General features: G+C 28.0%; 1 protein-coding gene across 1 annotated transcript in view; it reads left to right on the top strand.

The window, feature by feature from the left end:
• Positions 1-14,295, top strand: part of LOC145279590 (uncharacterized) — a 92,876-nt gene that overhangs the window by 72,353 nt on the left and 6,228 nt on the right. Inside the window, exons 17-18 of the mRNA XM_080130755.1 lie at positions 167-310; positions 11,878-11,967. Coding sequence (XP_079986881.1) covers positions 167-310; positions 11,878-11,967 — 234 coding nt within the window. The remainder of the gene's footprint in view (positions 1-166; positions 311-11,877; positions 11,968-14,295) is intronic.

The following is a 14,295-nucleotide window of genomic DNA, read 5'->3' as shown; positions in this document are numbered from 1 at the left end:
TGTCACCGGGGGGGGGGGGGGTCTTATTACCATTTTTCTGAAGTGAGGGGGGAGGGGGGGTGTAACTTAAGACAGACTTGCAATAATGTGATCGAGTATACCAGATTGAAAAATGAACATCTGATGCATTCATTGTTCCGATTTCCTCTTTTGCATTCTGTCGCAGTTACTTTACGAGACGGATGTTATTCCTGTCAAAATCAAAGAAGAGGCGGAAGATGATCAAACAGAAGATCCTGCCTTACTCAATCCCAGAACTTATGATGAAATTGTTGTGAGATGCAAATTGAAATATAAAGATAAAAAAATGGTTGGTATTTTATTTTTTGTTTTTCTTCTTTTTTATTTATTTTATTTACATTTTTGCCTAATTTTTTTGTCTTCTAGAAAATAAAACATACACGCACGCACATATATATACAGAAATATGTGTGTATGTATATATATATATATATATATATATATGTGTGTGTGTATATGTATATATATATATATATATACATATATATATACATATACACAAATATGTGTGTGTATGAATATATATATATATACACACACATATATATATACACACAAATATGTGCATATATATATATATATATATATATATATACACACACACACACACACACATATATATATATATGAATGATGATTGCTGCATCTTTCCAGATGATTGCCGTCACATTGAGTTCTCCCAATCTTGTCGTCCATGCCATCTCAGATGACTCTGCACTCCCGCCGCAGATTTGCACATCTTGAAGCAGATGTGACATACAAATTGAACAATTTCCATCGAGTTGACTTCCTCTGGAGGTTGAAGAGTATTCCTGTGAACAATCACATGTCGTCTCAAACCAGCAGTAGACTTGCAAACTTTGCTGCATGCTAAACAGATTGTTTGGTTCGGACTAACAGATGCAAAGTTGACCTGAACAGGAGTTTCGTGCGAATTAAGGTGGTTGATGAAGCCAGCTTTTGACAAAAGCACTCGTTCACAAGTGTCACATTTCCAGCTCTGTGTGTCATGGTTAAGACCATCAATTAAACCTTTGCGAAGCTCTCACTTCAGATTGCTGTGTGCCAGCTTTCTTTTCTCTAGAGCATCACAAATTTCACGTACAAGCTTTCGCCACTTCGGCCTTTGCAGAGTAAGTTCTTCCCATGTGTCGATGTCGATTTGTAAGACTTTTAAATTATTCTTTGTAGAGTTCCTGAACCTCTTCCTAGCTTGTGTTGAGGGCACCTACCATTTTCCAGCTCCCGTAAAAAATTTGTTTATATATATACACACATATGTTCTTCACGGATAAAAAATACAGGATAGTGAATAATTTCCTTATTCCATGAAGCTTAAAAAGTTGTGATATTTTTTTCTTTTGAGGAAAATAGTTTGCATAAGAATTTTTATAAACTTGCTATAATGTTGTGCAAAAAGTTGAAAGTTGTGAAGTTTGAAAAAAAAGTAAAGCTAAAGTAATGTAAAAAAGGATATAAAAATTGATGTCAATTTACAATTTAGTCAAACAATAATAAGATCCATTCAATGAATTTGGTTGAAAATTGATGAAATTTGTAAATCCATAGTGCTGATATTGATACATCCATAAACTTGGTGTAAAAATATTCGAATCGGGTGGATTTATAGCTCTGGGGAAAATTAGATTGAAAATTCTACTGCAAAACTGGGACAAAAAGTGTGAATAATTATAAAGTTTGTGGGATTTGTTAATTTTTATAAAGTTTATGTGCATTTGTTAATTTTTATAAAGTTTATGTGGGATTTGTTAATTTTTATAAAGTTTTTGTAGATTTGTTAATTTTTATAAAGTTTATGTGCATTTGTTAATTTTTATAAAGTTTTTGTGGGATTTGTTAATTTTTATAAAGTTTTTGTAGATTTGTTAATTTTTATAAAGTTTATGTGGGATTTGTTAATTTTTATAATGTTTATGTGGGATTTGTTAATTTTTATAAAGTTTTTGTGGATTTGTTAATTTTTATAAAGTTTTTGTAGATTTGTTAATTTTTATAAAGTTTTTGTGGGATTTGTTAATTTTTATAAAGTTTTTGTAGATTTGTTAATTTTTATAAAGTTTTTGTAGATTTGTTAATTTTTATAAAGTTTTTGTAGATTTGTTAATTTTTATAAAGTTTTTGTGGGATTTGTTAATTTTTATAAAGTTTTTGTGGATTTGTTAATTTTTATAAAGTTTTTGTGGGATTTGTTAATTTTTATAAAGTTTTTGTAGATTTGTTAATTTTTATAAAGTTTATGTGGGATTTGTTAATTTTTATAAAGTTTTTGTGGATTTGTTAATTTTTATAAAGTTTTTGTGGGATTTGTTAATTTTTATAAAGTTTATGTGGGATTTGTTAATTTTTATAAAGTTTATGTGGGATTTGTTAATTTTTATAAAGTTTTTGTGGATTTGTTAATTTTTATAAAGTTTTTGTGGATTTGTTAATTTTTATAAAGTTTTTGTGGATTTGTTAATTTTTATAAAGTTTTTGTGGATTTGTTAATTTTTATAAAGTTTTTGTGGGATTTGTTAATTTTTATAAAGTTTTTATGGGATTTGTTAATTTTTATAAAGTTTTTGTAGATTTGTTAATTTTTATAAAGTTTTTGTAGATTTGTTAATTTTTATAAAGTTTTTGTAGATTTGTTAATTTTTATAAAGTTTATGTGGGATTTGTTAATTTTTGTAAAGTTTTTGTAGATTTGTTAATTTTTATAAAGTTTTTGTAGATTTGTTAATTTTTATAAAGTTTTTGTGGGATTTGTTAATTTTTATAAAGTTTTTGTAGATTTGTTAATTTTTATAAAGTTTATGTGGGATTTGTTAATTTTTATAAAGTTTATGTGGGATTTGTTAATTTTTATAAAGTTTATGTGGGATTTGTTAATTTTTATAAAGTTTTTGTGGGATTTGTTAATTTTTATAAAGTTTTTGTGGGATTTGTTAATTTTTATAAAGTTTTTGTGGGATTTGTTAATTTTTATAAAGTTTATGTGGATTTGTTAATTTTTATAAAGTTTTTGTAGATTTGTTAATTTTTATAAAGTTTATGTGCATTTGTTAATTTTTATAAAGTTTATGTGCATTTGTTAATTTTCATAAAGTTTATGTGGATTTGTTAATTTTTATAAAGTTTATGTGGATTTGTTAATTTTTATAAAGTTTTTGTAGATTTGTTAATTTTTATAAAGTTTTTGTAGATTTGTTAATTTTTATAAAGTTTTTGTAGATTTGTTAATTTTTATAAAGTTTATGTGGGATTTGTTAATTTTTATAAAGTTTTTGTAGATTTGTTAATTTTTATAAAGTTTTTGTAGATTTGTTAATTTTTATAAAGTTTTTGTGGGATTTGTTAATTTTTATAAAGTTTTTGTAGATTTGTTAATTTTTATAAAGTTTATGTGGGATTTGTTAATTTTTATAAAGTTTATGTGGGATTTGTTAATTTTTATAAAGTTTATGTGGGATTTGTTAATTTTTATAAAGTTTTTGTGGGATTTGTTAATTTTTATAAAGTTTTTGTGGGATTTGTTAATTTTTATAAAGTTTATGTGGATTTGTTAATTTTTATAAAGTTTTTGTAGATTTGTTAATTTTTATAAAGTTTATGTGCATTTGTTAATTTTTATAAAGTTTATGTGCATTTGTTAATTTTCATAAAGTTTATGTGGATTTGTTAATTTTTATTAAGTTTATGTGGATTTGTTAATTTTTATAAAGTTTTTGTAGATTTGTTAATTTTTATAAAGTTTTTGTAGATTTGTTAATTTTTATAAAGTTTTTGTAGATTTGTTAATTTTTATAAAGTTTATGTGGGATTTGTTAATTTTTATAAAGTTTTTGTAGATTTGTTAATTTTTATAAAGTTTTTGTAGATTTGTTAATTTTTATAAAGTTTTTGTGGGATTTGTTAATTTTTATAAAGTTTTTGTAGATTTGTTAATTTTTATAAAGTTTATGTGGGATTTGTTAATTTTTATAAAGTTTATGTGGGATTTGTTAATTTTTATAAAGTTTATGTGGGATTTGTTAATTTTTATAAAGTTTTTGTGGGATTTGTTAATTTTTATAAAGTTTTTGTGGGATTTGTTAATTTTTATAAAGTTTATGTGGGATTTGTTAATTTTTATAAAGTTTATGTGCATTTGTTAATTTTTATAAAGTTTTTGTAGATTTGTTAATTTTTATAAAGTTTATGTGGGATTTGTTAATTTTTATAAAGTTTATGTGGGATTTGTTAATTTTTATAAAGTTTTTGTGGATTTGTTAATTTTTATAAAGTTTTTGTGGGATTTGTTAATTTTTATAAAGTTTATGTGGGATTTGTTAATTTTTATAAAGTTTATGTGGGATTTGTTAATTTTTATAAAGTTTATGTGGGATTTGTTAATTTTTATAAAGTTTTTGTGGATTTGTTAATTTTTATAAAGTTTTTGTAGATTTGTTAATTTTTATAAAGTTTTTGTGGGATTTGTTAATTTTTATAAAGTTTTTGTAGATTTGTTAATTTTTATAAAGTTTTTGTAGATTTGTTAATTTTTATAAAGTTTTTGTAGATTTGTTAATTTTTATAAAGTTTTTGTGGGATTTGTTAATTTTTATAAAGTTTTTGTGGATTTGTAAATTTTTATAAAGTTTTTGTGGGATTTGTTAATTTTTATAAAGTTTTTGTAGATTTGTTAATTTTTATAAAGTTTATGTGGGATTTGTTAATTTTTATAAAGTTTTTTGTGGATTTGTTAATTTTTATAAAGTTTTTGTGGGATTTGTTAATTTTTATAAAGTTTATGTGGGATTTGTTAATTTTTATAAAGTTTATGTGGGATTTGTTAATTTTTATAAAGTTTTTGTGGATTTGTTAATTTTTATAAAGTTTTTGTGGATTTGTTAATTTTTATAAAGTTTTTGTGGATTTGTTAATTTTTATAAAGTTTTTGTGGATTTGTTAATTTTTATAAAGTTTTTGTGGGATTTGTTAATTTTTATAAAGTTTTTGTGGGATTTGTTAATTTTTATAAAGTTTTTGTAGATTTGTTAATTTTTATAAAGTTTTTGTAGATTTGTTAATTTTTATAAAGTTTATGTGCATTTGTTAATTTTTATAAAGTTTTTGTAGATTTGTTAATTTTTATAAAGTTTTTGTAGATTTGTTAATTTTTATAAAGTTTTTGTGGGATTTGTTAATTTTTATAAAGTTTTTGTGGGATTTGTTAATTTTTATAAAGTTTTTGTAGATTTGTTAATTTTTATAAAGTTTTTGTAGATTTGTTAATTTTTATAAAGTTTTTGTAGATTTGTTAATTTTTATAAAGTTTTTGTAGATTTGTTAATTTTTATAAAGTTTATGTGGGATTTGTTAATTTTTATAAAGTTTTTGTAGATTTGTTAATTTTTATAAAGTTTTTGTAGATTTGTTAATTTTTATAAAGTTTTTGTGGGATTTGTTAATTTTTATAAAGTTTTTGTAGATTTGTTAATTTTTATAAAGTTTATGTGGGATTTGTTAATTTTTATAAAGTTTATGTGGGATTTGTTAATTTTTATAAAGTTTATGTGGGATTTGTTAATTTTTATAAAGTTTTTGTGGGATTTGTTAATTTTTATAAAGTTTTTGTGGGATTTGTTAATTTTTATAAAGTTTTTGTGGGATTTGTTAATTTTTATAAAGTTTATGTGGATTTGTTAATTTTTATAAAGTTTTTGTAGATTTGTTAATTTTTATAAAGTTTATGTGCATTTGTTAATTTTTATAAAGTTTATGTGCATTTGTTAATTTTCATAAAGTTTATGTGGATTTGTTAATTTTTATAAAGTTTATGTGGATTTGTTAATTTTTATAAAGTTTTTGTAGATTTGTTAATTTTTATAAAGTTTTTGTAGATTTGTTAATTTTTATAAAGTTTTTGTAGATTTGTTAATTTTTATAAAGTTTATGTGGGATTTGTTAATTTTTATAAAGTTTTTGTAGATTTGTTAATTTTTATAAAGTTTTTGTAGATTTGTTAATTTTTATAAAGTTTTTGTGGGATTTGTTAATTTTTATAAAGTTTTTGTAGATTTGTTAATTTTTATAAAGTTTATGTGGGATTTGTTAATTTTTATAAAGTTTATGTGGGATTTGTTAATTTTTATAAAGTTTATGTGGGATTTGTTAATTTTTATAAAGTTTTTGTGGGATTTGTTAATTTTTATAAAGTTTTTGTGGGATTTGTTAATTTTTATAAAGTTTTTGTGGATTTGTTAATTTTTATTAAGTTTATGTGCATTTGTTAATTTTTATAAAGTTTTTGTAGATTTGTTAATTTTTATAAAGTTTATGTGGGATTTGTTAATTTTTATAAAGTTTATGTGGGATTTGTTAATTTTTATAAAGTTTTTGTGGGATTTGTTAATTTTTATAAAGTTTTTGTGGATTTGTTAATTTTTATAAAGTTTTTGTGGATTTGTTAATTTTTATAAAGTTTATGTGCATTTGTTAATTTTTATAAAGTTTTTGTAGATTTGTTAATTTTTATAAAGTTTATGTGGGATTTGTTAATTTTTATAAAGTTTATGTGGATTTGTTAATTTTTATTAAGTTTTTGTGGATTTGTTAATTTTTATAAAGTTTTTGTGGATTTGTTAATTTTTATAAAGTTTATGTGCATTTGTTAATTTTTATAAAGTTTTTGTAGATTTGTTAATTTTTATAAAGTTTATGTGGGATTTGTTAATTTTTATAAAGTTTATGTGGGATTTGTTAATTTTTATAAAGTTTTTGTGGGATTTGTTAATTTTTATAAAGTTTTTGTGGGATTTGTTAATTTTTATAAAGTTTTTGTGGATTTGTTAATTTTTATAAAGTTTATGTGCATTTGTTAATTTTTATAAAGTTTTTGTGGGATTTGTTAATTTTTATAAAGTTTATGTGGATTTGTTAATTTTTATAAAGTTTTTGTAGATTTGTTAATTTTTATAAAGTTTATGTGCATTTGTTAATTTTTATAAAGTTTATGTGCATTTGTTAATTTTCATAAAGTTTATGTGGATTTGTTAATTTTTATAAAGTTTATGTGGATTTGTTAATTTTTATAAAGTTTTTTTAGATTTGTTAGTTTTTATATAGTTCATGTGGATTTGTTAATTTTTATAAAGTTTGTGTGAATTCTGCAATTTTTATAAATTTTATGTGGATTTGTAAATTTTTTTAAAGTTTAGGAGTGAAATGTTCAATTTAGCATTTATATCAAGTGGGAGTTATTTTATGTGTAATTTATAGTAATTTAAATTTTATGTGTAATTTTTAGTAATTTAAATATACTTTTCTATCTTGTATTCCTTATTTATGAACAATAAATTTCATAATTTATAATTTGCATAATATTATTCCACTCATATATTGATGCTCTATTTTAAATATTGAACATTTTTGTTGAAGATAGAATTAATCTGTAAATATGAAGATTTCCATTTTAAATTCTGAATTTCTGTTTTGTTGAAATAAAATTTAACAATTTTAATAAAAAATAACAAATCAATGTGTTCTCACTTGATGTTCTTTCCAACATTCAGAAAGATTTTCAATATCTTAACTGAAAAGGCTTAAAACACAAGAAGTGGAAAATGTTGAACGGTTGTGATTAAACTGTGTTTGATGTGTCCGTGCGAAATGGTCATTTTTCTGAATTTGAATTTTATTCTTATGAGAAAAAAAAACAGAAATTAATATGAAAAAGAAAATAAAAACGATTACAAAATAGAATTATAAAAAAAAAAATTCCTGTCTTCTCTCTTACTTTCCCTTTCTATCCTGCTCTAACCAAGTCTGTCGACCTGTTCCACAAATCCCAAATCCTCAACATGAAATATCTTCAGAAAATTAAAGGATACTCTAATTTAACATCTACATCTGACCCCCAACATTGCCATGAGCATGCAATATGCACCTACATTAAAGATGGATTTCCATGTGGTAGGGATATCTCCAGTGAACACCCTAATTTACCTTATATGTGCTTCTGGGTTGCACTTGCTTGCACCACTGCATTTATATTTGCCCTCTATCGCTCCCACAACAGCGGAGTTACTATCTTTAAGAGTATATCTGAGAAAATTGACCACATCCTGTCTGCTCATCCTTCAGCTAACATTCACATTTGTGGTGACTTCAATGTTCATAATGTGGAATGGCTGACCCACTCGAACAAGACAGATGATGAGGGGAGGTTCTGTAATGATTTCGCCATTGCCTATGACCTCACTCATATTGTTCACAAACCCACCCATGTGCCCGATACAACTTCCCCTGAGCTATGTTCATGTTCCGTTCTGTCTCCTCTGGGATCTGCCGACCACTTGGTTGTATCAGTTAAGATAAAAATGAAATGTAATAAGTATTCAGAAGTAACTCTCCACCGTACTGTATACCGATACTCTATGGCTGACTGGGATAGCTTCCGTAATTCATATCTGATTTACCTCTGCACTCCATGTTTAAAAAGGAAGTGTCCTCTATAGTATCAGACCTGACTGAATGGTTAATTGTAGGCATAGACCAATTCATACCATCCAAAAAATTCCAACAAAACCCTAACAGCCAGCATCACTGTAAAAGAGTAATAAAAAATGCTAGAGAGCTATATGCTCAGTCTGTTAAATCCAAAGTAGCTGAACAGCGACTTGGTTCCCACCAGTTTTGGCAAATAGCAAACAGGATCCTGAACAGAAGTGTGCGTTTTATCCCAACCATCATCAATGGACCTGAGGTCATCTCGTCAGCATCAGACAAGGCCAAACTATTTGCCAAGAACTTTGCAGCTAATTCTACCCTATGCGACGAAGGCCATCAACTTCCCGTATTTCCTCCTATAACAGACAACATGCTATGCAACATACAAATATCTATGCGTGAGGTCGCCAAGCTAATCAAGAACCTTGATTCCAGTTATAGTGCTGAAAAATCTTCAACCAGAACTTGCCCCCATACTTACAAAACTGTTTAAGCGTTGCCTTAAGGATAATTGCTTCCCAACACAATGGAAAACCTCATCAGTATGCCCTGTATTTAAGAATTCAGGTGATAAGTCATCTCCCTCTCAGTACAGACCAATAAGTCTCCTATGTGTCATGAGTAAGTTGCTAGAATCCATATTAAATAGAGAAGTAGTCAACCACCTCAGTAGAAATAACCTTCTTAGTGACATGCAATATGGTTTCCGTTCTGCCAGATCTACAGCAGATGTGCTAACGGTTATATCTCATAGGATTAGTGAATCTCTTGACAAAGGCTTCCTTTCTAGGGTAATAGCTCTTGACATATCAAAGGCCTTCGATAAGGTATGGCATAAAGGCCTACTTCACAAGATTTTCAGCTACGGTATAACTGGAAATGTTTTCTCGATCATTAAATCATTTCTCTCTGATAGGCTTATAAGAGTAGTGGTTGATGGGCAGAAATCAGAGGCCCACAGTATTAATGCTGGAGTCCCTCAGGGGTTCACCTTAGGCCCAACTCTCTTCCTGATCTAGATCAATGATCTCCCTAAACACATACTTAAATCATTCGTTGACATTTATGCTGATGACACAACCATCTATGGCAACACATAAAATGACAAAGTTCTCTCTGATTCTCTCTCCTCTGATCTTGAGCGCGTGGTACAGTGGGGAAAGAGGTGGCTAGTTACTTTTAATACATCTAAAACCAAGCTCTTATCTTTACATCATCAACGCTCTGATCCCCATCTAGCATCAATTGAAATGGATAGCTCTCATCTAGAGGAAGCTCCATGTTTTGATAAGCTTCTGGGCTTGACCTTTACTCCTGACCTGAAATGGAATGCGTACATCAAGTCAGTTGCCAAGATCACTGGAAAAATGGTGGAATCCTTCTACCGCTCCAGAAGATATCTCATTGCTGATGCAATTCTCTATCTATATAAAAGCCAAGTACGTCCAAGGATGGAGTACTGCTGCCATATCCCACCCCCACACAGTAGAGATCCCTAGATGTAAAAGATCTTTCTACTCCAGTAGTTTCTTCCCCAGAACCGCTAGACTCTGGAATTCCATTCCAGGATCCTGCTTCCCTAAATGTACTGACATGCAGAAGTTCAAGTGCAACGTGAACCGACATCTTGCTGCCCAAGTCCCTACATAGTGCCCCAGTAGTTGCTGAACCTGATAGTAGCCCCCTACACCAAAGTGGCAATGTGCCTTGTTTGGGGTGAAAATGTAATTAAAAAAAAAAAAAAAAAAAAAATATATGGACAGGAGCTGCTAAAAACAGCCTATCCTGCCTTGACAAAGTACAAATTAAACTTTGTGGCTTTGTGGGGGATGCCCTTTTCTCTTCCCTGCAAAAATTTATCTGTGCCAAAACGAAAACGTACATTCCATGAACAAAGCTTCTTTCTTAGAAGTGCCCGCCTGTGGAACTCTCTTCCATTTGCCTGTTTCCCACCTGACTACAACCTGGATGTCTTCAAGTCCAACATAAACAAATTCCTGATGAACCGCCCCCTTAAGTAAGACACTTTATAAAATCTCCAATACTAACGATTACTACGATACTATCCCATTGATTACTGTAGACGCAATAACCCCTTATCCCCAATTGGCTTCCAGGCCTTGATAAGTGGTGACTTCCTTGTAAAAAAAAAAAAAAATAGATTCCAAATTAAAATATAAAAACCATTGGGAACTCTGTTGTCAACGCTATGTATTCATATATATATATATATATATATATATATATATATATATATATATATATATATATATATATGCAGACGTATTTCATAATAATTTTGCATATTTGATGTTATATAAGTCAGGGTGTAAGGAGAACTAAAACTTGTCCAAATGTCATATTCTTTATTTTTTAGTTACATTTTTTTGTAAAGAAGTCGATTTTACATTCAAAATCATTTTGCATGACATAATAATCTAAATTTATTTTTATCATTTATTTTCTCTTAAAAGTTAAGTTTGAAGCAGCATTTTTAGGTACATCGATTTTTTAACTTCATCTTTTGATCAATTTAAATAAACGTCAAAGTTATTAAATTAGTGATGTGATTTTTTTAGCCATACTTCCATCTATCTCTACCAGAGAATATTTCCATCGATAACACTTGAGTTTTAAATAATGATGCAATTCTCTATCTATATAAAAGCCAAGTACATCCAAGGATGGAGTACTGCTGCCACATCTGGGCAGGAGCTGCTAAAAACAGCCTATCCTGCCTTGACAGAGTACAAAATAGACTTTGTGGTCTAGTGGGGGATGCCCTTTTCTCTACCCTGCAACCTCTCTCCCACAGAAGAGACGTTGCGAGCCTGTCTTTGTTTTGTCGTTATTTCCATGGCAAGTGCTCGTCTGAACTCCAATCCCTCGTCCCCCCTCGCCAATCTTTCATGAGAAACACCCGTCTGGCTGAAACTACTGTCAATAATTTTCTCCACTCTCTATCTGTGCCTAAATCTAAATGTAGATTCCATGAGAAAAGCTTCTTTCTTTGAACTGCATGCCAGTGGAACTCTCTGTTGCTTGCCTGTTTCCCACCTGACTACAACTTGGATGTCTTTAAGTCCAACATAAACAAACTCCTGACAAACCGCCCCCTTAAGTAAGACACTCTATCAAAACCCCCAATAGTAATGATTACTACAATACTATCTCATTGATTACTGTACACGCAATAACCCTTATCCCTGAGTGGCCTTCGGGCTTTGATAAGTGGTGACCCCCATGTTAAAAAAAAAAAGAAAAAAAAAGACTTTTGTTGGTTTGTTGCGTTTAAAATTGAAATAACATTTTCTTCAGTCTGTCATGTTTAAATTGAAAATATTTTTATGTAAATTTCTGTAGGATGTGATTAAAGCCGATGCCAAATTTGGATCGGGTAAAAATCTTCCCCGTGAAAAGGTTGGATCCTATCCGATGCCTGCTTTATATAAGGTCAGTATACATGGCACGTTTTAATTTTGCATAAACTTCTTCATATATATACTTAAATTTTTAACTTTACATCTTGAAATAATTATTGGATGTTTATTTATTTTTATTTATTTTTATTCATTTTTATTTATTTTTACTGATAATGGAATATGAGTTTGTTTTAAAGATTTCATTTTTCTATATACACATATATAGATACACATATATAGATACACATATATTGATACACATATATAGATACACATATATAGATACACATATATTGATACACATATATAGATACACATATAAAGATACACATATATTGATACACATATATAGATACACATATATTGATACACATATATTGATACACATGTAAAGATACACGTATATTGATACACATATAAAGATACACATATATTGATACACATATATAGATACACATATAAAGATACACATATATAGATACACATATATAGATACACATATATAGATACGCATATATAGATACACATATATAGATACGCATATATAGATACACATATATTGATACACATATAAAGATACACATATAAAGATACACATATAAAGATACACATATATAGATACACATATAAAGATACACATATATAGATACACATATAAAGATACACATATATTGATACACATATATAGATACACATATATAGATACACATATATAGATACACATATATTGATACACATATATAGATACACATATATAGATACACATATATAGATACACATATAAAGATACACATATATAGATACACATATATAGATACACATATAAAGATACACATATATAGATACACATATATTGATACACATATATAGATACACATATATAGATACACTATATTGATACACATATATTGATACACATATATTGATACACATAGATACACATAAAGATACACATATAAAGATACACATATATAGATACACATATATAGATACACATATAAAGATACACATATATAGATACACATATAGATACACATATATTGATACACATATATTGATACACATATATAGATACACATATATAGATACACATATATAGATACACATATAGATACACATATATAGATACATATATATTGATACACATATATAGATACACACATATAGATACACATATAAAGATACACATATATTGATAAACATATAAAGATACACATATAGATACACATATAAAGATACACATAGAAAGATACACATAGAAAGATACACATATATAGATACACATATAAAGATACACATATAAAGATACACATATAAAGATACACATATAAAGATACACATAGAAAGATACACATATATAGATACACATATAAAGATACACATATATAGATACACATATATAGATACACATATATAGATACACATACAATTATTCCCCCACTAACAAACAATCATGAGGTTGCTTGCACGGCAACTGACAAGGCTAATCTGCTTGCCAGTCGGTTTGCCTCAAACTCCACACTGAACTCGGTACACCACTCACTCCCTGATTTTCTCTGCGAACAGACGCCACACTTGACGATTTGAAAATCACCCCTTCTCAGGTACATGCTATTATAAAAAACCTAGACACCTCTAAAGCATGTGGACCAGATCTCATCCCGGCTGTGCTATTAAAAAAATGCTCTGCCGAGGTTGCTCCAGTTCTGTCCAAACTTTACAATAAATGCCTTAACGAATCTTGTTTTCCCGACTGCTGGAAAACCGCCTCTATGGTACCAGTCTTCAAGAATTCTGGTGAAAGAACTGACCCACTAAATTATCGCCCCATTAGCCTCCTCCCGCTTTTCGCCAAAATATTTGAGTCCTTAGTTAATCAAGTCCTAGTCCAGCACCTAACAGCTGCTAAACTCCTGACTGACAAACAATATGGATTCAGGCAAGCTCGTTCAACAGCAGATATCTTAACTGTAGTTTCTGAATGTATATACCGTTCATTGGATAAAACAGGGGAGGGTAGAGCGGTGGCCCTTGATATATCTAAGGCTTTTGACAGGGTATGGCATGATGGTCTTCTAAGGAAAATTAGATCATATGGAATCACTGGAAGAATTCATAACGTAATTAAATCCTTCTTAAGTAATAGAAAAATAAAAGTTGTCCTCGACGGACGTACATCCAAACAATATGATATAAATGCGGGAGTGCCTCAGGGGTCTATCCTTGGACCTCTATTGTTCCTGATATTCATAAACGACCTCCCTGATAATATTGTTTCGGAGATGGGTATATTTGCCGATGACACCACTCTCTATAACAGATATGAGGGGAAAACAAATGAACACATATCCAAGAAAAT

The sequence above is a fragment of the Euprymna scolopes genome, chromosome 7 (assembly GCF_053919585.1).
Source record: "Euprymna scolopes isolate OS-2025 chromosome 7, ASM5391958v1, whole genome shotgun sequence".
Lineage (NCBI taxonomy): Eukaryota > Metazoa > Mollusca > Cephalopoda > Sepiida > Sepiolidae > Euprymna > Euprymna scolopes.
This window is presented reverse-complemented; position numbering and strand designations above follow the sequence as displayed.